This window comes from Podarcis raffonei, chromosome 5 (genome assembly GCF_027172205.1).
Source record: "Podarcis raffonei isolate rPodRaf1 chromosome 5, rPodRaf1.pri, whole genome shotgun sequence".
Taxonomy (NCBI): domain Eukaryota; kingdom Metazoa; phylum Chordata; class Lepidosauria; order Squamata; family Lacertidae; genus Podarcis; species Podarcis raffonei.
The window spans coordinates 57,134,348-57,158,898 of NC_070606.1; the positions used below are offsets into that span (position 1 = coordinate 57,134,348).

At 41.8% G+C, this 24,551-nt stretch overlaps 2 protein-coding genes and 1 long non-coding RNA gene across 3 annotated transcripts in view; all 3 read left to right on the top strand.

Moving 5' to 3' along the window:
• The window catches only part of LOC128414279 (uncharacterized), a 137,558-nt gene continuing 113,007 nt past the window's right edge, over positions 1 to 24,551 (top strand). The window contains exon 1 of the long non-coding RNA XR_008330631.1: positions 1 to 45. This is a non-coding gene — a long non-coding RNA (uncharacterized LOC128414279). The remainder of the gene's footprint in view (positions 46 to 24,551) is intronic.
• On the top strand, positions 358 to 5,137 carry CALHM3 (calcium homeostasis modulator 3). The gene is made up of 3 exons (XM_053389317.1): positions 358 to 1,426; positions 2,213 to 2,474; positions 3,880 to 5,137. Exons 1-3 carry the CDS (start codon positions 1,140 to 1,142, stop codon positions 4,360 to 4,362), a joined length of 1,032 nt encoding a protein of 343 aa, XP_053245292.1. The 5' UTR covers positions 358 to 1,139; the 3' UTR covers positions 4,363 to 5,137.
• CALHM1 (calcium homeostasis modulator 1) lies at positions 13,568 to 16,345 on the top strand. Its single transcript, XM_053389319.1, has 2 exons — positions 13,568 to 14,116; positions 15,887 to 16,345. The coding sequence occupies exons 1-2, from the start codon at positions 13,568 to 13,570 to the stop codon at positions 16,343 to 16,345; spliced, it is 1,008 nt and encodes a 335-aa protein (XP_053245294.1).

Genomic DNA, 24,551 nt, shown 5'->3' on the forward strand with positions numbered 1-24,551 from the left:
GGCTCTGTGGTTTAACCCACAGCACCACCCGCATCCCAGTCGTATGTGGTAGCATTGCTAAGAAGCCCATGGAGCCCTGATTCTCACACTGTGAATAGTCTCATATGTTACCTGGGACCAACTAGCTCCATATCACCTACACAGACTGGCAGAAGTTATCCTGGGTTTCAGATTGGGAACATTCTGTCCTACCTGGAGATGCCAGGGATTAAATCTGGGACCTTCTGAGTGGGAGGCAGATCCTCAGCTACTGAGCTAAGTTCCTTCCCTAGGATCTCACATAGCTAATATATCAAGCAACCACATCAGACAGATTATGAAATTTTGTTTCAGATGAAAAGTTTACAAAGATATGGGACCATATATACAGCAATTCTAAGGTAGAGCAGGAAATAAATCTCGCGTTCTGTGCCCCCTGTATTCTCTTTCATGCAGTTTTAAGAGCTGCAGATGAATCAAAGCCAACTCTGCTGAAAAACAACTTACAGGGAGGAGACTTGTAAGCAAACTATCTCATTTGACTGACCTGGTTTCTCACAAACACCAGTGATGATTCATTACTGGACAACAGAAGGAAACCATACATGGGAAGAGGCAAAGGGAGGGGAATTAAAATCAGCTTTTGATTATTTGAAAGCTACTTTCATTCTCTGTGGTGCACCAGTTACTATCTTCACACTGGAGAGTAAATACTGCATCATACCTCCAGGCTATGACTGTTTCACATACAAAAGAGTTTTGTGATTTGATTTTTCTAATGGAGGAGCTATAATACCAGGAAGACTCTATTCATTCTCTTACTATAAAAGCAAGATAACTAAGCACCAGGTTTCATCCTGATCCAACAACACATGGATAAGGAACGCAGCTGGAACAATTATGCCAACAAGGACTGAATAAGGAGGCTCCTAGGTAGGAAGCCAAGAATGGCACAACAAAGGCAATGATGTTAATGTGAGCTACTTTATTGTTTGCTTTGCTTGCTTATTGTCATCCTGTCTTTGAACTAAACAGGCCTTACAGAGCTCACCTAATCACCCTGCCAGAGAAGGCTGCCAAGAGAAGACCAGCCAGTGCTTCATCTCTGAGAGGAACCCAAGCGCTCTACAGGAGGAAAGGCGCTCAGTCACCACAGCACTATGGATCGATTCCGGATGATCTTCCAGTACTTCCAGTCCAATTCAGAGTCCGTGACTAATGGGATATGTGCACTGCTGGCATTGGCAAGTGTAAAGATGTACAGCTCCTTTGACTTCCACTGCCCTTGCCTTGCTAAATACAACATGGTGTATGGCTTAGGAATTATGTTTATCCCACCAGTGGCACTTTTCCTCTGTGGTCTCATTGTCAACAGACAGTTTGTGGTGATGCTTGAGGAGTGGAAAAGACCTACTGGGGACAGGAAGAAGAATCTAGCCATTATCAGGTGGGGGATTTCAGTACTGGTGCTAATTACTTTCCGCAATGAAGTTTACTTATTTGTTGCACCCTTCTCTCCCAAGGTTGCTGGTGGAATCTAAACTTCCTCCAAATTATTACTTAGAATTTGTATTGTATTGTTTTAATTCTTAACAGTACTTAGGAGGCTTTATGTAGCATGATATCACCATAACCACTGAAATGGATTACAGTTCTTATGTATAGTTATTATAACACTCTGAAGCTAAGAAATAGTGGCATGCCCAAGGGTACACAATAAGGCCAGATTTGAATACAGGCTTCCAGATACACATATCACCTAGAGTCAAACTAAACAGGACAATGGAAGAAGGTTCACCAGCATTCTTTTAGAAAATTTAGATTAGAGGGGGCGGGGTTGGATTAGAACTGTGATGCTGGAAGCGCAGTTTTAACCATTTCCACCTGCATTGTATTTCCCATGTGAAAAACCCAGCTCCCCAAACTGGTATTTGTTCTGTAGCACAAAACATACTTCCTTATTTTTTTACATTTTAAGATTTGCATGAATTATAAATATTGATGATTAATAAATATTGCTTGACTTTATACATTTAAATTCTTAAGAATTTGGATTGGGGTGGATGACAAGTTTATAAGCTCAATTTGGGGTCAATGAACTTAGAAGTTTGGGAAACCCTTTGGAAATCACTGGAGTATGCTACTGTCCCTTCCTTTCTTATTGCCGGTGCTGAGCAAGTTCCAGCCTTTAGAAATATCAGTTTAGTTTTTTGCTTCTCTATCCAATAACCAGGTACATGTGTTCCTCCGTTCTGCAACGGGCCATGATTGCACCTGTTGTTTGGATCCTAGTCACCCTGCTCGATGGAAAATGCTTTGTCTGTGCTTTCAGCAGTTCTGTTGACCCTGATAAGTTTCCAGGTTTCGTCACCAACATCACACCTTATAATGAGGTACAGCGCTTGCTGTCCAAGGTCCCATGCAAGGATGATGAACTCATAAGGAACAATACTTCCCGCAAGGCTGTATCCAGGTACCTCAAATGCTGGTCACAGGTAAGTAACAGACATCTATAGGATCTTGCTCTATAGGAGTTCCTTATAGGAACATTAACCTGCTCTTGAAACATATATAGGTAGAATCTGTATCTCAAGCTCATCTTCAGAATATTCTCCTGGATAATCACTGATTAAATGCAAGAAGCATAATTTTTAAATTGATTTTTGCTGTCAATGGAAGGAAAGAGCAACAGATGATTCATAGAATACGCATAGACCCTACAGCATGTGCAGATTAACTAACAATTCTTAAGGTATTGAGCCGCTATATGAACTATGTAGTGTCTCAGACACAAACTTTTGGACAAGTCACCTTCTCTTAAACTATCCTACCAAACAGAGCTATGGTGGGAATAAACAAGATAAGGATTGCAAACTAATTTGCTAACTACAGATTCTTTTGAAATAAATAATAATAATAATAATAATAATAATAATAATAATAATAATAATAATTTATTTATACCCCGCCCATCTGGCTGGGTTTCCCCAGCCACTCTGGGTGGGTTCCAGCAAAATATGATGAAGATTCCCAGACCTCTTTAATTTTTCCACTCAGCATATTCCATTCATTATGCCTCCAAGTCTCTTGTCTTCTCCTGTTTCTGCTTCCATGTATTTTGCCCCTCTGGTCCCATGTGCAAAACAAGCTCCATAGTCCTGCATCCCCTGTGTTGTGATAACCTTATACTATGTCAGATTTCAACCAAGACATGCTACAATTAAAATCTGACCAATAGTAACAGGAACATGTTGGGTTAGGGTGGGGTGAGGAGGCAAACTCTCCAAGCCCCTGGCAGTTGATGACACAGTCCAGGTTTCAGGCTCTGCTCTGCAGAAGGAAGAGTGAGTCACAGAAAGACTCATGGGTTGACTGATTACAGATGCCAACTAATGAAGCAGTCCTTCTGTTGATTTCAGTACCCATTCCTTCAGTTTTTGCCATTTCATCCATCTGCCATTTTATCGGTCTTAACATATACTATAAGACTGGGTAGGCAATGTAGTGCCTTTCAGATATTGTTTGGCTCCAACTCCCATCAGCCCCAGCCAGCATGTCCAATGGTTAGGGATTATGGGAATTGTAGCTCAAGGACATCTGAAGGGCACCACGTTGGTTATCCTTGCTATAAGGCTTTCAGTCAAGGACAATATTCCTTTTGTTTTCCTAGCACTAAATAAATGTAGACATTAATTAGCAGATCAACATTTATTACCATTTTATTTACTTAACAGAAGTCAGGGGCTCCTCCCACAGCAGGGTGTTGAACTAGAAGATCTGAGACGTCCCTTTTATTATGGGATATTCAAGCAATAGAACATGGATGTCCTGTTTTTTTTTGTTTCCCTGTGGCTGGCCTTGATTGCTTTAACATTTGTACGTACTTCCTTTGCCTTCTAGGCTTTTGGATGGAGCATACTGCTGACCCTTATAGTGATCGCCTTCCTTGCCCGCTCTCTCAGGCCCTGCTTCAACCAGGCTACCTTCTTGCAGACTCGCTACTGGAGCAACTACATTGATATTGAGCAAAAGATTTTTGATGAAACTTGTTGTGAGCATACCCGGGACTTTGCACACAAGTGCATCCTCCACTTCTTTGAGAGCATGCAGAAAGAAATTAAACGAAGGCGGTTTCATGCCCACCCAGGAAAACAGGAGGGGAAGGAAGGGGAGAAGGATCACTTGCAAGGAATCAGCAGCCAAGAGCAAGTGAACAAGCTTCTTCAATCATGGTACTACAGCAAACCTCCACTGGATTTGAGTGGAGCTACACAGAGGCAACCCCTGGGCACAGAGGGAATATCTATGCCTTGGACAGGCAGTATGATTAACAGGTGGCATCCCCAGCCAGGGACCACAATCACAAGGCAAACAGACGTTTAAAAGGAAATGGAAACTGAGAGCATCAGTAGCTAGGGGAAAACACATACACACACATCCCAGCAAAAATGGGCTGCTCTTGCATCTTTAACAACAGCATAGTATGCAGGAATCACATACCCTCCAACACATCAAGATGAAAAACCGGGACACCATCTTCCAGGTTCACACTCCCACATGAGTAGCATGACCCATGCAAGATCGCAGCCCTGGAAAAAGCGCTTATTTTGGGCATGGTGCCCCAAAACACACTTTTGGGGGTGCAAGATCACAGCACCAAAGAAAGTGCTTTTGGACGGCTCAAGATCATGGTTGCCCCAAATGGCCACTGTGATCTCCCGGAGGGCACGGGGAATAGGATGTCCCAGTTTTTCCGGAACAGTTGAGGGGTATGGAATCAGCAGCAGAAACTTTAACAGCATGGAGTGAAGCATTATCACATGCTAATGTCTGTACAACGAGTTCAGTTCAGATTTATTTCCATATGAGCCATAGGCCATAACAAAAATGCAAAAGGATCTGTAACTCTGTGGTTACAGCATATGCTTTTCATGCAGAAGGTCTCTGATTCAATCCCTGGCATCTCCTGGTAGGGCTGGGAAAGACCCCAGTTTGAAGCTCTGGAGACCTGCTGCCAATTCATAGCTAGGTGGATCGCTGGTACTGGTACTTAAACATGTGTTCAATATGTTGTACATAAAATGGTTAACAACATAGCCCACATCTTACAGATTACAGCAGCAGGCAAAAGGTAGGTCCATAGTTGACAACTCTATCCAGCAAGATGGAAGCTAAGGCAGTTAAAAAGTTAAATATGGAGTCGAAATGGCCAAGATATTGGGAAATTCTGGAAAGGGAAGGGGACAAACTGAGATTGCAGAGTTTTGAGAAACTAAAAGGGAAGGTGAGAGATTGGTTGCATTATCACCAAATAAATGAAGTATTTAAATTGGACAGTAAAATTGGTTTCCAGGTGGAAAAATCAAAATTGGAGACTGAATTGTTAGAATCCAGTACTAAGAATTTGTCAAAAATGTATAATCTTCTGCTGAAATGGAATACACAAGATGAAACGGTTAAATCAGCTATGATTAAATGGGCTCAGGACATTGGTCATAATATTTTGTTTGCTGATTGGGAAAAGTTGTGGACCACCGGGATGAAATTTACGGCATGTAATGCCCTAAGAGAGAATATTATGAAAATGATCTATAGGTGGTACATAACCCCAGTCAAGCTTGCAAAGATTTACCATTTGCCTGACAATAAATGTTGGAAATGTAAGGAAAAGGAAGGTACATTCTTTCACCTCTGGTGGACGTGCCCGAAGATTAAGGCATTCTGGGAAATGATCTATAATGAACTGAAAAAGGTATTTAAATATACTTCCCCCAAGAAACCAGAGGCCTTTCTCTTGGGTATTGTCGGCCAGGGGGTGTCAAAGACAGACATAACTTTCTTTATGTACGCCACAACAGCAGCTAGAATACTCATTGCGAAGTACTGGAAGACGCAAGATTTACCCACACTGGAAGAATGGCAGATGAAGGTGATGGACTACATGGGCTTGGCAGAAATGACGAGCAGAATCCGAAACCAGGGAAAAGAAGCGGCGGAAGAAGAATGGAAAAAGTTTAAGGACTATTTAAAGAAATATTACAAAATCAATGACAGTTAGAATGATGTTGGACTAAAGTAAATGGTTACTATCAGTAATGGTTAAGACAAGGAGAACAAAGATGATTAGCTTAAATTTATAGTAAAATAAGGGAAGATTTGCTGAACAATTGATTAGAATTTGGAATACAGAAACGGGAGGCATGAGGAAGTCGAAGAAGAAAGGTTTAAGAAATTAGGACATGAAATGGTACTTGTTTCTTGTTTTGTTTTTTGTCCATTGTTTGTTTATGTATGTTTTGTATGTATGAATATAAAAATTGCTTAATAAAAATATTATAAAAAAAAAAAGACAACTCTATCCAGCAAGGAGACAGTAATGGGTGTACCAAATTATCACAAAGGCAACAGCTTATCACTAATGAATAATGCACTATATGAAATTATGGCCCAACTGTATTGGCTGCCAATTAGTTTCTGGGCCCAACTGAAAGTGCTGGGTTTGACCTATAAAGACTTCAATGGCTCAGGACCTCAAGGACCACCTCTCCCCATATAAAGTGACCTGGACTCTGTGACCATCACCTGAGGCCCTTTCTCGTGTGCCTCTGCCACAAGTGGTCTGTAGGGTGGCAACACAGGAACGGGCCTTTTCTGCAGTGGCTCCCCATTTGTAGAATGCTCTCCCCAGGAAGGTTTGTCTGGTACCTTCATAATATGCCAGGCGAAAATGTTCCTCTTCAACCAGACCTTTGGCTTATTAACAGTCTATGTCCTTTTAAATGTGTTTGTGGGAAGGGGTGTTATTGGTTTGCTTTGTTTTCTATCTTGTTTTTATTGTGTACTTTATGGTTTTATTCTGTATTTTTATGGTGTGAAGTGCCCTGAGATCTTCGGATGAAGGGTGGTATACAAAAATAAAATAAAATAATAAGAATAAGAATCATTTCCCCAACATCCTATTGAAATATGTTGGACAGCTATACTTGAATCTCCCTTCTAGAATTAAATTATTAATTCATTTTCAGGCTACAAGAAAAGATGAGAGAGCCAGGCATGTAATTACAGCAGAAACCTGGGCTTCTAAATAGAAGCCTCTGTGAGTATTTATGTTTGGTCTCCTTCAGATATTAGAGACCTGCTCTAATTTAATTTTAAGCAGACACACTCAAGAGATTAAATATCTGACCTTCCATATTTGCCACGTGTTTTAATCAAATTGACTATTTGCCTTAGCAAGCTGCTGAGGAATGAACTGGGTGGATATCTACTTTGCATACTGATTTCCATGGAAGGGTATTTTTAAAGCATTTTAGACGCAGCAGGAATATACAAATGCGAAGGAAGGAAAAGACAGTGTGATTACTAAGTAAGCTATGTGCCTGGACATCAATTTCTGACAATGACGCTGCTATCATTGGAAGCATCGCGTTTTCATGCCTTTGGTTATATTATTTGTTTGTCTTGTATAACAAGCTGATGAAGCTACTATGTATGCAGTGATGAAAGCAGCCCATTATGTTTTGCATTACCTCCTTTAGTGTTATTCTGGTACTCTAACCTCAGTGATGAATTTGGATTACATATTTTGTTAGAAACTCACATCATGTTTTGATGGCGCAGCAGCTCATTCTTGCCTGCCTTAAAGTCCATTTATATTTGAAACAGTATCTCTCAAAACCAGTTCTGCCTGAACCAGGGCAATACCCTAGGTGCCAGTTAGGAAGGGCAAGGAAACCATATCCCGACACTTACCCCCTTCTTTCAGGCTACAGATGATTGTTTCCCAGGAGCACCTATAGTTCTGGCTGACTCCCTCCTTGAGTTAATAGAGTGGTACCTCTGGTTAAGAACTTAATTCGTTCCGGAGGTCCGGTCTTAACCTGAAATTGTTCTTAACCTAAGGTACCACTTTAGCTAATGGGGCCTCCCGCTGCTGCCACCGTGCGATTTCTGTTCTCATCCTGAAGTAAGCTTCTTAACCCGAGGTACTACTTCCAGGTTAGCGGAGTCTGTAACCTGAAACGTTTGTAACCCGAAGCGTTCTTAACCCAAGGTACCACTGTATTGTTAACAATTAATAGTGCAAGCCTAAACCCAGCAGTTAGTTACAGAAGCCCCAACAACATGCTTGGTACTGTACATTAGAAGTCAGCAGACAACTTGTGGGATCTGCTTTGCTTTTCTCTAGAATCCTGCCATTGGAGGGCAGGGCCAGATACAAAACGTTAGCTTAGCGGGCAGAGCCAAATACCTACTTCATCTTGCAGGCTGCATACCAAAGTACAAAGACACATCTGGGTTACTACTGATTAGGAACTCTTAATATAAAACACTAAAAATGGCCAGTGGAGTTGCTCAAAGCATAGCTGTCAACTTTTCCCTTTTTTTGCAAGGAATACTACTTGGAATAAGGGAATTTCCTTTAAAAAAAGGAAAAAGTTGACAGCTATGACTCAAAGACAATCATTTAATATTTATATTTTACACAGAAGGAATGCTGTGGCTGAGGGGTAAGCAATTAGCATGCTGTAGCTGATTATTATTATTATTATTTTACTTGCTGTTTGTGGCATAGGCCTGCCCTGCCAGGGTATGTGTCTTTTGCAACTACAGTGGTACCTCAGGTTAAGTACTTAATTTGTTCTGGAGGTCCATACTTAACCTGAAACTGTTCTTAACCTGAAGCACCACTTTAGCTAATGGGGCCTCCTGCTGCTGCCGTGCCTCTGGAGAACAATTTCTGTTCTCATCCTGAAGCAAAGTTCTTAACCTGAAGCACTATTTCTGGGTTAGCAGAGTCTGTAACCTGAAGCGTATGTAACCCGAGGTACCGCTGTACAACATCTCTAGCCACCCTTCTTCCCAAGAACCCAGCCACATAATGTCTGCCACTTCCAAGCACACAATCTGATAACTCATTTGATATGTCCTATCTGCCAGGAGTAGGCCACCAGGAGCAGCACTCATCCAGCCTAGGCTCCAACAGGTGCCTAGTTACGTGCAACTCAGCTGATTGGGCTTGTTGCTGCCCTGTCATTCAAGGCCAGCTGGACTCAAATGACATAAACATGGAATATGGAGACCCATTCCTTTGTCCCAACTTTTGACCATCCAGGGTCACTGCATGCTGAATCTACATTGTGCGACCTTGTGTGTATGTGAGTATTGAGACTCTTTCCAACAGTCCTCCATCCGTTAGTCTTTTATTTTGTATTAAAGTACCAGGCTGCTTTCCCTTTGTCTCTTAGCTCTTCCTCTAAAAACACACACACAAAAAAAACCTGCACACAAAGACAAAACTTTCTTTAATTTGGCACTGGGGTTTGGAGTGGTTCTGAGACACGCCCAAGGGATTGTGTTTCCCTCACCTGCTTAGGTGCTTGCCATTATGCTTTCTACTTGTGCCTGAGGGAAAGTACAAAGAAAGCATACTGCTCCACAGCCCATGAAGATGGGAGGGAGCTAGTTGTCCACCACCTTCCCAGCAAGATATCCAGCTTGTAGCTCTAGTCCTCTCTTTGGCCAAGAGTTAGAGGAAAGGGGCAGTGGTGACACAAACAAGAGCATACTGTCGACAGCTGGCCTACCTTACAAGGCAGCTGTGGCAAAGTGATCACTGCACCATTGTTAAACTATTAGGAGCCAGAAATCTGTGCCAATCTACTTGCAAACCAACTAGAGATAAGACAGTTGACCCCAGTCAAGCTTCTGCCTGCTCTCACTGTATGGTACACGACACAATCCCTGGCCACAGGTCCAGTCCAAGGCATTTTGCTGAGGGGCAGCAGCAAATGGTCCCCCAACCCCAATTAAGGTGCATGGTATCCAAAGTCAGACAAATTATTTTGGAATCTGAAGAAGAAAATCCCACAAGGACTCCCCACGCCTTTCTGACAGCAAAAAAGCAAGTCTGGAAATTCCATAATAAAAAAAATAAGTAACTATTTGCTTTCAAGTCAGCCAAAGACAGGTGGCTGTCTCATTCTGTTAAATGGTTATCCTGCATTCAATGTGGTAACACAGAACTTTCCCCAGCAGATTAAAAAGCTCTCTACAAATATCCACGAAGCTTTTCACTACATGTTCCTTTTCTCAAGCCTTTGATGTGAGTTCTCCTTTAATATCACCAGCCCACAGATCATTGCTTAGCCTCAATTCACTGGAAGTTGCTCTCTGTGGTCTCCCCTCCCCATTCCAAGCTTCAGTGATCATGTAACTCTTTCAACAAAGTGATGTGATTAAGAAAGTGACCTCAGCAGTATCCAAGCAAGTTGCTCTGGAGGTCCACTGAATGGGGATTTGGGGTGCCAGTTAATGCTTAACAGGTGTATTCCAAAATGAGGGTATGTTCACATTACCACTTACTCCACATCCAGTGAGCTCCTGCTGTTAGAGCCGCATGCACACACCAATAGCCACAATCCGTACTGATCTTGTACAGTGGTACCTCGGGTTACATACACTTCAGGTTACAGACTCCACTAACCCAGAAATAGTACCTCGAGTTAAGAACTTTGCTTCAGGATGAGAACAGAAATCGCACTGCCGCGGCACAGCAGCAGTGGGAGGCCCCATTAGCTAAAGCGGTACCTCAGGTTAAGAACAGTTTCAGGTTAAGAACGTACCTCCAGAATGAATTAAGTTCTTAACCCGAGTTTGTTGAGAAATATTGTTGTCTGATGGGTTTTCTCTCAAACCAGCTTCAATCTGACCCCAAAAAATAAAGCAACATTTACTTTATACTTGGGACGCAGGTGGGTTAAACTGCAGAGGCTAGGACTTGCCGATCTGAAGGTCGGTGGTTCAAATCCCCGCGAGCTCCGGTTGCTTGGTCCCTGCTCCTGCCAACCTAGCAGTTTGAAAGCACGTCAAAAGTGCAAGTAGATAAATAGGTACCACTCCAGCGGGAAGGTAAACGGCATTTCCGTGCACTGCTCTGGTTCGCCAGAAGCGGCCTAGTCATGCTGGCCACATGCCCCGGAAGCTGTATGCTGGCTCCCTTGGCCTATAAAGCGAGATGAGCGCCACAACCCCAGAGTCGGCCACGACTGGACGTAATGGTCAGGGTCCCTTTACTTTACTTTACTTTATACTTAAGAAAGGTGTGTACATTTGAGACAGTCATCATCCATGTGCATTGACATATGGCAGCTTCATGAATAGAAGTTCTGGGCAGGGGGTGTTGTGGGGGCAGGAAAACCAAAACGGTTGTGTTGGGTGAAGACATCCCCAGACCTTCTCTGATTTGTACAACACAGTGTTAATGTGCCTGAAATGCAGTGATGGGAAATGACCACTTGATGCATTTTGAGTTCCTAATGTGAACATACCGTTGAAGAACAAATAAAACAATTTTACTGTCAGCTCATGATAATGCCAACTGTCAGACAAAACCTTGGAGTTTTGACTATGAAGTTAAAAATCTAAACCAGAGTGCCTCCAATTGTACATTTTACATTTTAGGGTTTAGATTAGAAGGATCAGATGTTGCTTTTTGAATCTCTTCTTCATCCTCTTGGACAAGCGAAGGACACTTCCACTCTCACAAAAAAGGAAAGAGCCCCTTGATTTTGATTTCTGCCCCTTCCCTCCAGCCCAGCTTCCCCACATCACATCCCCAGCCGTTTCAGAGAGTCTCTTGATCCTTGAGATTAGCCTTTCAGGAGCGCAAGGGGCTTCAGCAGGAAGGAAGTGGTAGGAAAGTCCCACTTCACATTACTAACTCTGCTCACATTTCTCAGGATCTCACCCAGTATATCCCATGTTCTGTTCTCTCCGTTTCTTTGCATTAAAACAATTAACAAATATGTCAACATTTATATTAGCAGCACATCGCCATTAATTGTTTTCAAGCACGGATCAGAATTAGAGGACATGCTTTGGTAGAAAATCCCAAGATTGGCCTCCAGCATTTCCAGTTAAAGGTTTAACTGACAATAGAACAGTTCTCTGCCGCAGAACCTGGAGAGTTGCTGCCCATCAGAAAATACAATGTTAGATAGATAAAACATCAGACCTAACATAAGGCAGTTCTAACATAAGGCAGTTTCCTAAATTATTATTTGCAAGCCTTCTCAACTCCCTGATGATGGAGACCAAAAATTCTCATTCTGCGGAAGAGAAATGGATGCTGAGAGATTGCAAGTGGCTAGTTTAAGGGGTTCTGTTGAACCAAAATCTCTTTACAGACTTCCGCCCATCAGATCACATTTACATGGGAGATATATACAGTAACAGGAAATGCTGCTTCTTGCAGAACAAAATAAGAGGGAGTAGCAGTGCTCTGCATAGATATAGAACATTATATAGAAAGAATAGATTGCTGCTGCTTCTGATTCATGTTACAGCTCCACCCAGAGTTTAAAGCAGTGAAGGATTCAAAAATTTCAAAAAGAGCAGCAAAAGGAGAGAGAAGCTGGAAAAACACAGGAGTTATATTTCTCTTACCCAAATCCCTATCCTTAGAATGGATCTTACGCTGAGAATGAGCAAATCTCTCAATTTCACTTCTTCTCAGTTTCAATTTTTCCAAGCTTAAGTTCATTTTTCCACATCAGTTTGTTGCTAAGCTGTCCTAATTATTCCTCAGCATTTTAGTGGAGATTTATCCTAATACACACATTTTGAATGCAATTTCCCCTAATATAACACATTTTTGTAGGTTATTTTGCTAAGATGTGCATTTTAGGCACACTTTACCCTAGCATATACATTTTTATACACATTACATATTTGACTGGGAAACACATTGCAAAATTCAGAGCAGTGTGAATTTTGAAGGCTGGTTGTGTTTTGTGTGTATTGTTTTGGAAAGTGGGAATGAGGTAGGCTCAACTTTAAATGTTCACTTTAGTTCATAAGTTTATTGTTCTAGCCAATGGCCATGAGAAACTTGTATTAATAAAATAAACTTTAAATGTGAACTGAATTGACTTGCTCCTCCATTCCTACCCCACACAGTGATATTTGCATAGGTACTCTCCTTTCTCTCCCCCCGCCCCAGGTAAACCTACAAAGGTGGGGCACAGCTTTCCCTTGTTTTTCTAAGGACAGTGGGAGGAGCATGTGGCATTTGCAGGCACATGAACAGAAGGCAGAGGAATCCTTTTCCTGTCATGAATAAAGAGTGCCTAGAACAGATTCCAAATAACTCCTCAGAAGAAATCATGCCTCCACAAACAGGCAACCTCAGGGATTTAAGAGTTTTTTAAATAAGAGATGTGATGTCTCCCACAAAGAAAGAAGTGTTCGCTGTATTAAGCCATGACATACCTGACAATGGCACACAATTAACTTTTCAGAAGAGGGAATACAATGCACACCAAGTCAACCTGGGAGGAGTAGAGATTCACTCATAAGGTAAAGATAACAAAGTCAATGTACTGAAGTGGCAAGGAATAAATGGGGGAGGGGGACACGTTGCCTGAGCAATTGAAAAGCTGGTGTAAGAGCAGAAACTGAAAAAGTAAGTGACATTGGCAAGACGCATTAGGGTTTTTGTTGTTGTTGTTTTTAAATTCTGCCCCATGAAAAGGGCAACAAATTTCTGATTGCATTCGGGCAAGCCAGTGTGCGTAAAGTGACAACGATGGATAAATTCCGTATGATCTTCCAGTTCCTCCAGTCCAACCAGGAATCATTCATGAATGGCATATGTGGCATCATGGCTCTTGCCAGTGCACAGATGTACGTGGCTTTTGACTTCAACTGCCCATGTCTACCAGGTTATAACCTGGCCTATGGGATGGGTATCCTGTTTGTGCCACCCCTGGTCTTGTTTCTACTGGGCTTTGTGATGAATAACAATGTCTCCATGTTGGCTGAAGAGTGGAAAAGACCCACAGGGAAGAGGCAGAAAGACCCAGCTGTCCTGCGTTACATGTTCTGCTCCATGGCACAGCGGGCTATGATTGCTCCTGCTGTTTGGATTTCAGTCACACTGCTGCATGGAGAGTGCTTTATATGTGCCTTCAGCACCTCTGTGCCTGTAGATAAGTTGGGGAACCAGAGCTATACCCAACTACCTGAGAAGGAACTGAGGAGAATTCTGGCCCAGATTCCCTGCACAGACATCTACAAGGGGCAGGAACTTATTGCCAAAGAGGTGGCAACCAGGTATCTGCGCTGTATATCACAGGTAAGCAAAAAGTGATTGCAGGATTTGCTTAAGCTAATTTGGTGTAGAGAATGGGAGAGACCCCTTATAAAGCTGGCAGGCTTTTTATATGACTTTATATGCACTTATCATGCTATCATTTCCTATGCACTGCAAGCACTCTGAGCATTTTTCAGCATGCTGCAGTTCTTTATTACTGGTAAGAAACACAACACTTTCCCTCCTTCTCTTGAGGTCCCATTTCATAGAAAACATGTTTAAAATGTGATGTAATGGATATACTCCTCGTGCTACAATTGCCGTTTATTCTTTTTACAGCATAAATTGTGGGCCTTAATCACAGGTAAGTGTGCACACATTTGGAGCTGCAATGTGTGCTAGTTCCACATTCAAAGAGTGGGCTTATGTAGGGTGCACTCTGCAAAACAGAGTGCTTGATTCCTTACAGTAATAATTCCATGCATCATTTTTGGTAAGAAGTATGGATTATAGAAGGAAGTGAGAGAAGAAGGGATGAACTCCTATGATTAAACTTCCCCTGCTTCCAAATATTCCATTTGCAATGCAAATACAGACAAATATATCCAGTGATCCCAACCTAAAACAGGCAGGTCAATACAGTCCTTTCCTGTTGTTTACTGTGTTCAGTCTGCATTTGTTCTCTGCATCTTAAATAGGATGCAAATTCCCTCTAGGTTTTCACCTGGGAACAACGTCAAAGTCATTTTAAAAATCTGATTTGATCACTTGTGTTCTCACCAATCTGATGCTGCCACTGTTCTGTTTCCCCTTGGCATTGCTCGGCAATGTTAGCCCTTCCTCTGCTGTGTATTAGTTGGATAACCACTGCTTTTCTTGAACATTAAGAATGTATTGGAATAAATATTCAGATCTTTCTTTAATCAGAGCTTTCTTTAATCACGCAACATTCGTTGCACTGTTGCTGTTTTTAAATTTGGCATTATAGATAATCAATTCATTCTATTAAAAAACCCAATTCTAAATACTTTTGTATTTGAATGGTTCTACTTAGTATTACTGAAATGGCATGCCAGTTTCAGCATGAGACAAAAATGTGCTCCTTTAAAAAAATAATGAAAGCCAAGAGGAAAAATACTGGATTTAGGAGTGGGGAAATAATTTGTTTATGCAATACATTTTAGAAAATTATTATCCAGACAGGCCAAAGACATAGGTAACTGCTGCAATATAGGAGATGCTGTGTTGTAGTTTAGGGATAGAGAACCTGTGGACCTCTAGATGTTGTTGGACCACAACTCTCATTATCCCTAACCATTGGCCATGTTGGGATGATGGGAGTTGTGTCAAACAACATCAGGAAGGTTACAGATTCTTTATTCCTGGTGTAGTTGCTCCCCAACACATCCCTGTTAAAATGGATTGAATTGTGTTCTGGTTCAGGAAAACTAAAAGATTTGGTCTAGATTTTGGTTCAGGTTCCATTTGATCCCCCAACTTCAGGAGCTTCAAATACAACAGCACAGGGCTTTCATTGGATTCATATCTGGCAAACAAATATGGAAACATCACTGCCATTGTACAATGAGGTAGATTGTGATGTTAGTTCACACATCTGGATCATCCACTCATTGATGGATGAGACATGAGCCTAGCAGCCCCACAATCTTTTGAGGTTGCTAGTCCCAAGATCCACAGATTCTGGAAGACCACTGATAATCATGACTGCAATTGTGTACTACATAGATTTCTCTATCCCACTCCCACAACCACCTCCCTAATAATAGTATGATGTTTGGTTTTCCCGTTCAGGCAATGGGCTGGACCTTTGTGCTGTTGATGACCTTGTTGGCATTCCTTGTTCGTTCCTTACGTCCCTGCTTTACTCAAGCCGCATTCCTGAAGAGCAAGTATTGGTCTCACTATATAGACATCGAACGCAAGCTCTTTGATGAGACCTGCACGGAACACGCTAAAAGCTTTGCCAAGGTTTGCATCCAGCAGTTCTTTGAGGGCACGAATAAGGACCTAAGCATGGGTCATGCAACCTTTGTGGAAAAGACACCTTCCGAAACAGGAGAAGAGAAGGAAAAATTGCTGGGCATCATGGATCAAGGGACCATGAACAAAATTCTGAAGAACTGGCACAAATGTAAGCCCCCTTTGTGCCTCAGCCAAGAGGTGATCCAGAATGGGAATTGTTGGGCAGGAGAAATCGCACACCCTCAGCCACCTAAAAGAGAGTATGCTACCTATTACAGCAAAGTCTGAGGATGGAGTGGAAGTAATCAGAAAGCACATATCCCTTTAGATCACGGCTTGGGACCACACATTTATCAAGGAGATCCTTCAACTATTCATTGTGAGAGCATCCAGAACACCTGTCCAAAAGTCTCTCCCCCCCCCAGCTTTTCTGTGGGCACTAGCATGGCATGGAATAGAACAAATAAACACTGACAGTGCTCACCTGTTGATTTTGTCAAGGAGAAAAGAGATGTCAGAAAGACTAAATGGTGATGGCACCTTAAATTGGATGACTGCTGTGATACAAATAATATAACAAAAACTATGAGGTGGTTCATTGTTGGTTTGAATAAGATATTTATTCCCTGCTAAACTCTAAAGGATAGACCATTTGTCTCAGCAGCAAGTAACATCACATTTTGATTTGAAAAATCTCTACCAATTTCTTCAGACTAAAACCACCTGCTAAGTCTCCATTGTATGTGAAAGGCACAAAACAGATGTTTCATTTTATTGTAAAGGAAAGACTAAAAGCAGGTAATACTGTCTGTACAGGGGTACATTTCTGTTGGTAGTAAAACAAAACCAACGTTTTCAAGACTTGCAGGAATGTTTTAGGCGCAAACCAAAAGCACAAAGGCAGTATTTCAAATACACCAGAGGGCGCCATAAACTAGCAACAAATATGTGACCATAGCAGCTATAAGGCTGTTTCTTCCCTTATCTCCTTATCATATAAGTAAGACTTGTTTAGCTTTGACTTGTACAATATGCTCTGACAAAATCTGTTTAGGATAAGAAAATGTGTTGAAGGGTATGCAGAAGTAGAGATGAATGAGTATGTTTTAAGGACAGTATTATAAATCCACTAACTGAAAGAAGGAACAGCCACATTCAAACATTACAAATTAAGTTTAACTATCTGCCCCATAACTAAATGAACTGGCAGCGGATCTGGGGTAATTTCAAGGTGTCTGGTCCTTTAATAAGCATAGAACATCGGCTGCATTAACCTGAATGGTTCTTTTGAACCCTTTAAGAAACCAATTAAAATTTTCAGAGTTGTAGCCATGTTGATCTGTTGCAGCAAAAATCATTCAGAGTCTTGTGACACCTTAGCTTTCATAGACAAGAGAGCCCTCTGCATCATATGACCAATTAATGATCCAGTTTGCACTTCACATTAAAAACCATAGTTTGTTTTTAAGTACGGTTTAATGTGATGTGCAAGCTGGGCCAGTGTGCCCATTCATGATGTTCTCAACTAGTGTTCAGTGGAAGCTTCAATGGATTCCACAAAAAGTAGTCTTACTCTTGGCATCGGAATGAGGAGGATGCAAGGCAGGGCCATCCAACATGTCAGACATCACTGGCATGTCTATATTTATGTGCTTCCTGCTTTGTCAAGTCATGTGTCGCTCAGTGTAGCCTTTGCAAAGCAAGTTTTCTTTAGCTTGATGATGAATGATGTTTTTGTTGTGACCAGTAGTGGTGGAGGAAAGAGGTAAAGGCCTAGACTCTCGGGGAAATGGTTGCAGCTCTTGCTTATTTAACTACTATTGTACACACTTTGCACCCTGCTAATCTCCATCATCTAGATAGAACATAGGCTTACTTCTCACTGTAAGTTCCTTAGCTGTAAGAATTCAACAAGGCCAGCCCTATGGTCAAGCACAGCAAGGCAGCTGTTTCTGAGATGACAGCAAACTGCTATTTCTAATTTATTGTTGTTGTATTTTTCCTGCCAAGGAGAGGTGAGATTTTCTGCCGCATGTGCCAAAATAATTTCACCAGCCCTGGATATTATGCACCTGGACTGGTGGGGTGGATGTATATGCCCTTTACTGCTCCACCTCAGGCAGCAAAATGCTTCAGGCCAGCTCTAACTTTGAACGGAAAAGGGGGGGATTTAATAAATCCCTGGACACAGAACACTAGGTATCAGGAAGAAGAGCAATAACCTTGCCATCTTCTAGACATCTCTGTTTTTAATATAGACCTGAGACATCTAGTTTTGCTTTCTTTTCTTCTGTTTTTACGTAGTACAGATTTATCATCTCAGTGAGTGTCAAACTAAGTAAGATACTGGACGAATATAAGAAGTCTCCTGACAGTTTTTGGTTTTACTTTAATATAGCTGCTAGAGGTTGCAATTTTGATCAGTGCAATGGTGGGGAGATGAGGTATTTAACTCATTCAGTATAGCCTCCCTTTCCAATTAAAACTGACCTCCCCGAGGTGACGTTTTCTTGGTATGGAATAAGCTAAAAGGACCACATATACCCCAACCCCAGGCTGGTTGAAGAGATTAAGTATGCCCTCTCCTGCTGCTCTTCTGATCAATTTCACGGCTGCCTCATCGCCAGCGCTGCTCCCAAGACGTGTTGCTGCCTGAGGCAAAATACAGAATGATGCATCCATCTAGGGATGGATGAACCTGTTAATTTCAGTTTCTCTCAATGTCTCATTTTTTTTCACTCTCAAATTCAGTTTGTATTATTTTGCATTTTAAAAATGTAATAGTCATCATGAGAATCAGATAGGAGGAATGTGCACTAAAATGCTAACATACACATTTTTGTCTGCAATTTTGGCTACTACATACATTTTTGCAAGCAATATAGTGCACTTTTGTATGCTGTTTCCCCTGTTTCCCCTAAAATATGCATTTTTATACACACTATTCCCTAATATGTGTACTTTTGTACACATTTCGGTTTGGAGAATTGCATCATAAAATTTGAAGAAGTGTGAATTTCAGGGTATAGCTGCATTTCGGTTCACATATTATTTCAGAAAGAGTGGATCTTAATGTGGATCAGACCAAATTTCTGCCCCATCCCATTCAAAGTACAGAAGTTGACTGTTCTGGCACTTGAACAGTCAACACTGGCAATGGGATAACATCCCCACATGCACGGAGGACAGATGGCTTGTTTAGCGATTGTACAACAACCCTGTGACACACATAGTTCTAATCTCCAACAGAGTGGAATGGCTGGAGGGATGCTCCTCTCCCCACCCCCACTAGTATCTGCCACCTGAGGTCATTGCTGCACTCTGCCTCACTTGTAGAGGCTAATCATACAACAGGGCCACATGGCTGGCTCTGCCCTAGCTCCTCTGGCTTCCAGATGGGATAGTGTGTTCCTTTGTTCTGGGACTATCAAGAGCTGTATTCTTTATAATGACCTACCAGCTTACACTTGTACAGGTTCAGCAGGTACTACAGGAAAGCACAAAGGTCAGGAAGGTGAGTTTACGCATGCACATTTAGAATGTGTGACTGCAGCTTCAAGAGACAATATGTAGATATGGAAGCCCTCACAGTAGGGTGAATCCAATGTGGGGTCCTAAATATGTTTTTGGGTGTGCGGAATCCAAATCCATTATTGTTGTGATTGGCCAATATCTAGCTTGGTAAATCTATGTTTGATAAAGAAGCACATAAACTGTTTTCAGAAAAACAAAGAATTTTAATTTTACCTTCTGAAAATGTCAGGTAATGCTAACATTTTACTTACCAAGTTTTACTTACCAAGCAAAACTAAGTTATATTAATTTAACCATAATAGCTTTTGAAATTATGGCATCTCAGTAGTTTGTTTTTAATATTTTTTAAATAAAAAAACCTTCTAAATGTTTTAATCTTAAACTTATATGGGTTTAAAAAATTTAAAAAATTAATTATTATTTTTTTAGGTCGCACCCACAATACCCAAAACACACTAACAAACTACAAGTCCATATAATAGAAAAAATGCAGCATGCTGTTATTTACTAACATACATAAATTTAAATAGTGAGTTCACTGTGAAGCATATTCACTGCATTCTGCTTAGGTGTATAACTTTAAGTTAAATATCAAGTTTTAGGAAAACCTGTTCTTCCTGTTTGCAATGGAAGTAATTTGTGCCAGTTGCTGCCTGGTTGGCTCCCCATGTGGTAACCCGGCATCAGTTTTGGCAGCTGTGATAGCACATTCTTCCTCCCAATATCTGGGCTCCTATGGGAGGAAGGGTGGGATATAAACTTAATTAAATAAATAAATATTTTGCCTGTTTCAAAAAATAATAATAATGGAGAATTGATAGGTGTTCTTTGTTTTCTTTTAGGCTGCAATCCTGTGCTCACTTACCCATGAATTTGTCTGAATTTGTCTGAATAGGATTTGTATAGTGTTATGAGTTTGGGGTGTTGAACTGTATGCCGGAACCCTCTAATCTCTGGATCCAGCAAGTGTTAATTCCTGGAATAGCGAGGCTAGCCTCCTGGAAGGTGTAAGGAGAACAAAGGAAGGAGCTCTGTGGGAGAGGGCAAATGGGCGAGGCCCCTCCCTCAACTTGATAATTGGAAAGCGTGAAAAGTTGCAGGGATGAGGGCCAGATGTAAAGCAGCAAGTTGGGAGAAGACTGAGACAGAGCAATGTTTGATGCCTGTTTAAATCTAAGGCTGTGGCTACAGGAGGAACAAGACCCTTTTGGAGTGTTAATACTGTGAACCCCTCCATTGTAGACTCAGGTTGTATATATGTGTAATTGAACCATATATCATAAAGACACTACAGTCCCCACTGTGCCTCATTTCCAAAAGGAAACACGAACCCTGGGTAAGTGTCTGGAACCCCCGGAATCTCGCGCTGCTGAGAGATTGGGGTGGCACACAACAAAACAATTGTGCTGCTAGTTCCCTTTGTATAGGCACTTCTGTTTACTATCTGATTTATATTTATAGCTAGACACCAGTATGGCAAATATGCATATTAATTATACACAAGAGAGGAGAGGGGAGTCCCTTACACATGATTCCCTGCCCCTGGGAACCAGTATCAGTTTTTCTCTGAAACTGAAGACCAAAAGCCTTCCTTATTTATTCCCATATGTTCTGGAGCCTGTATATCAGGGACAGAGACCCTATGACCTTCCAGAGGTTGTTGGACGCCAACTCTTATCAGCCCCAGCCAAGATGGTCAACAGTTAGGAATTCTGGGAGTTGTCATCAAACAATGCCTGGAGAACCAGGTTCCCCATCACCACTGTAAATCCTATCTGCAGCACTGTATCCCGCTGTCCTTGGGATCTCAGTCTCTTTGATTGTTACGGTGCTTGGTTCTCTCTCTGGTTGTCAGTTGCTGCCATGGGAAATGCAGACAGGAACAATGAAATGGTGAGACTTGTAGAACTGGAAAGCACATGTTTTGGAGGGTAGTGCAAACCTCTCTTTCAAACCAAAATCATTGACTCTTTTCAGTACATCTATTTATGTAGAACAATTGTGCTTAGGTGATGGGGACAGGGGTCTCAATTGTACACACAAATAGTCCCTTTTAGACACTGAAAAGGATGTGACTAGGACTCAAGGGCAGACCCTGAAGCCCCCCTGCCTATGTATGCATGTTCTCCAGTTGAATGGCTGGAACAGCTCTTGAGTTCCCTGTACACCTCCCCACTCAGGAGCAAGCAGAATGTGCCCTGGCATTGATACTTAAAGAAAAATAAATACAGTTTAGAGAACAACTCCAGATTCCATTCAGTAAGCGCTGTTAAATTTAGTTGAAAACCACTTCTTACTCACCATTTCCTTTTCTTTACTATGTGCTTCCTTTGTCACAAATGGAGATTAAATGCTAACTGCCAACAATTAATTAGACCTGTCCTTCTTATGAGACCCACAGGCCTGGAACAACCCTTTATTTCATCTTTTTCCATCACACAGGTTGCCTTGCTCTTTCTGCCTTGCTTTTTCCATCCAATGAGTTGCCCATCTCCACATTGCAGCCTTCATACTCCCTTCATTCCCTGTTATAATGCTTCAGGCCCAGCTCCAGAGATTTTGCTGCCTGTAGCGGAACACCAAATGGTATCTGCCCCAAGTAACATTTGGAGATAGGGGAGAAATCACATTCAGTTCACATTTAAAGCTGAACCCGCCTAATTTGCACTTTCTGAAACAATATGAAACACTGTCACTCCTTAACATTCACGCTTCTCCAAATTTTGCAATGCATCTCCAGTCAGATTTTATGTGCAAAAATATGTACCAATACTAACATAAAGTCTGCATAAAAACATATGTATTAGTGAAAATAAATTTCAAAAAGCATTTCATTAGGGAGAATTGCTTTGATAAAATGTGCATAATAGGCAAAATTGCACACAGAAATATTAGGAGGAACTTATACTAAAATGCTGATGAATTTTCATGAGGACCTTTTTTTAAAAAAATCACACATAGATGTGGAAATGGGGAGAACTGAATTTAAGATTGGGAGCAGGGGCAGGGGGAGATAAATGGAAATAAAAGGAAACTGACAGATTTGTCAATCCTTCGTCACAGTGCTTAATACCCACAAGTACTATGACAGTAAGCAAAAGCCAAAACTTCAAACATGGCAATTGCTGTTCTTTCATGATTCATTAATCCATCTGTCTGGAGTGGCTGCCTTTAACTGCCTAAAGGTATGGCCAGCTCTGTTATGTTTTGTGCTTCATCATGCTCTGTCTCCAGAACACGACCTTAATAGTGGGTCCTCTCAGTGCCAGCTTCTCCCTTCCAACAGCTCATTCTGGCACTACTCACTAACAGATTTGACTATGCACATCCTGTCGGTTTCCTGCACTTGTAGGCTCAAAGCTTGCCACGTGGATATTAGTGGCTAAGAAAAGAAAGAGGGAAGAGCATAAGCAACATGAAGAGGTGGGCATCAAGCATGAGAGCTGTGCATATGAAATCTGAAAACTGGTTAGTTTAGTTATAAAAGGAGCCACCGCGAGGGATTATATTTAAGTACATTTTGAAGGGTAAACAGGAATTCAATACCTGGGCACAGTGCAGCAGATCGACTAAATGAGGGATGGGGGACATGTGGCTCTCCAGATGTTGCTGGACTACAATTCCCATCAGTCCCAGTGGGCATGCCCAATTGTCCTATGGGTCCTGCTATTCACTGTCAACACTGGACCACAGCCAAGGACACAAGAGCTGAAACTCCAGAATAAGGACAGGAGCTGGGTGCAAAGCTGCAGTGAGTCTGCAGATGGCACTTGAGACAGACATAAAGGTATGTCAGGGTTCAGAACCAGGCAAGCAGTCAGATCAGGGCTATAAGTACTAAGAACTGGAACCAAGACCTGATTCAGCAGAGGTTGTGGCCAGGTAAACAGTCCCCAAACACACATTGCAGGGAGTTGGACTATCAGGCACGTCCAGCTCCCAAGAGAGAGGGGCAAAGCCAAAGTTGTTGAGCTTTTTTTAGGGAGGAAAAGCTAATCTAGCATTTTTAGCTTTATTTGGGGGGGGGGAACATCGCACACTTATTACAACAACAACAACAACAACAACGCTGCAGTAACAGCTGCTTCCATTTTCTAACGTGCCGACTACATAAGCATTTGACCCAACAGAGGACAGAGGAAAGAGTGACGACAGCAGGGGGTGAAGACTTTAACTCCACTGCGGGGTCGACCAGTTGGACATCCCTGGACTAGATGACTGCTTGAGTCCCAAATCTCAGAGTGAGAGAACCGCCAGAAGGCCCTTGGTGCTGGACCTCAGTGTCTGGGCTGAATGATGGGGGTGGAGATGCTCCTTCAGGTATACAGGACCAAGGCCGTTTAGGGCTTAAAAGGTCAGTACCAACACTTTGAATTAGAATTATCAGAGAGCAGAAAAGCTGAGAACCATGTAGCCTGCCCAAGCAGTCAAACCTGGAAACACTTAAAGCCCATGCTAAATTGGGATGAACTATTTGGTTTCCTTGGGGCTTGAATTCATGCTAGAGACTGGAAGAACGACATTTCCTAACTCTTCTGCACTTCAGAACTCAGATGTGCATTGTAAGTGTATGTGACTTCTGAATGTTTCTTACGCGGTTATGCCATTACAAAGTTCCCTCTATTTATAGAGCAGGGCTTCCTGCCTATGGCATAGTTGTGTACACCAGCTGAAATAATAGGCAATCCATTAAAATAAAATTCCAGAAGAGTAGCTATGTTAGTCTGTTGCCACAAGGAAGGTAAATAGTCCTTTCAGACAGGTGGTGGTTTCTGGTAGCTTTAACACTGCAGATGGCTAACCATCTGCTGTGGATGATACTCCTGTCCCCAATTAATAGAAAGGGCAGGGGACTAGCCTTACTCCCAATGGAAAACCTTTCTATTAGAAGTCTGCATTGTAAAAATAAATAAATATCAGAACTATATGTAGAAACCCACAAAGATACAGAATCAAGAAT

What these genes read in the sequence shown, in the direction of transcription:
- CALHM3 (XM_053389317.1), top strand. Translation starts at nt 1,140, where the DNA reads ATGGATCGATTCCGGATGATCTTCCAGTACTTCCAGTCCAATTCAGAG. An exon ending in AAGAATCTAGCCATTATCAG is followed by an intron (nt 1,427 to 2,212) that starts GTGGGGGATTTC and finishes TCCAATAACCAG; the next exon opens with GTACATGTGTTCCTCCGTTC. An exon ending in ACCTCAAATGCTGGTCACAG is followed by an intron (nt 2,475 to 3,879) that starts GTAAGTAACAGA and finishes TTTGCCTTCTAG; the next exon opens with GCTTTTGGATGGAGCATACT.
- CALHM1 (XM_053389319.1), top strand. Translation starts at nt 13,568, where the DNA reads ATGGATAAATTCCGTATGATCTTCCAGTTCCTCCAGTCCAACCAGGAA. An exon ending in ATCTGCGCTGTATATCACAG is followed by an intron (nt 14,117 to 15,886) that starts GTAAGCAAAAAG and finishes TTTCCCGTTCAG; the next exon opens with GCAATGGGCTGGACCTTTGT.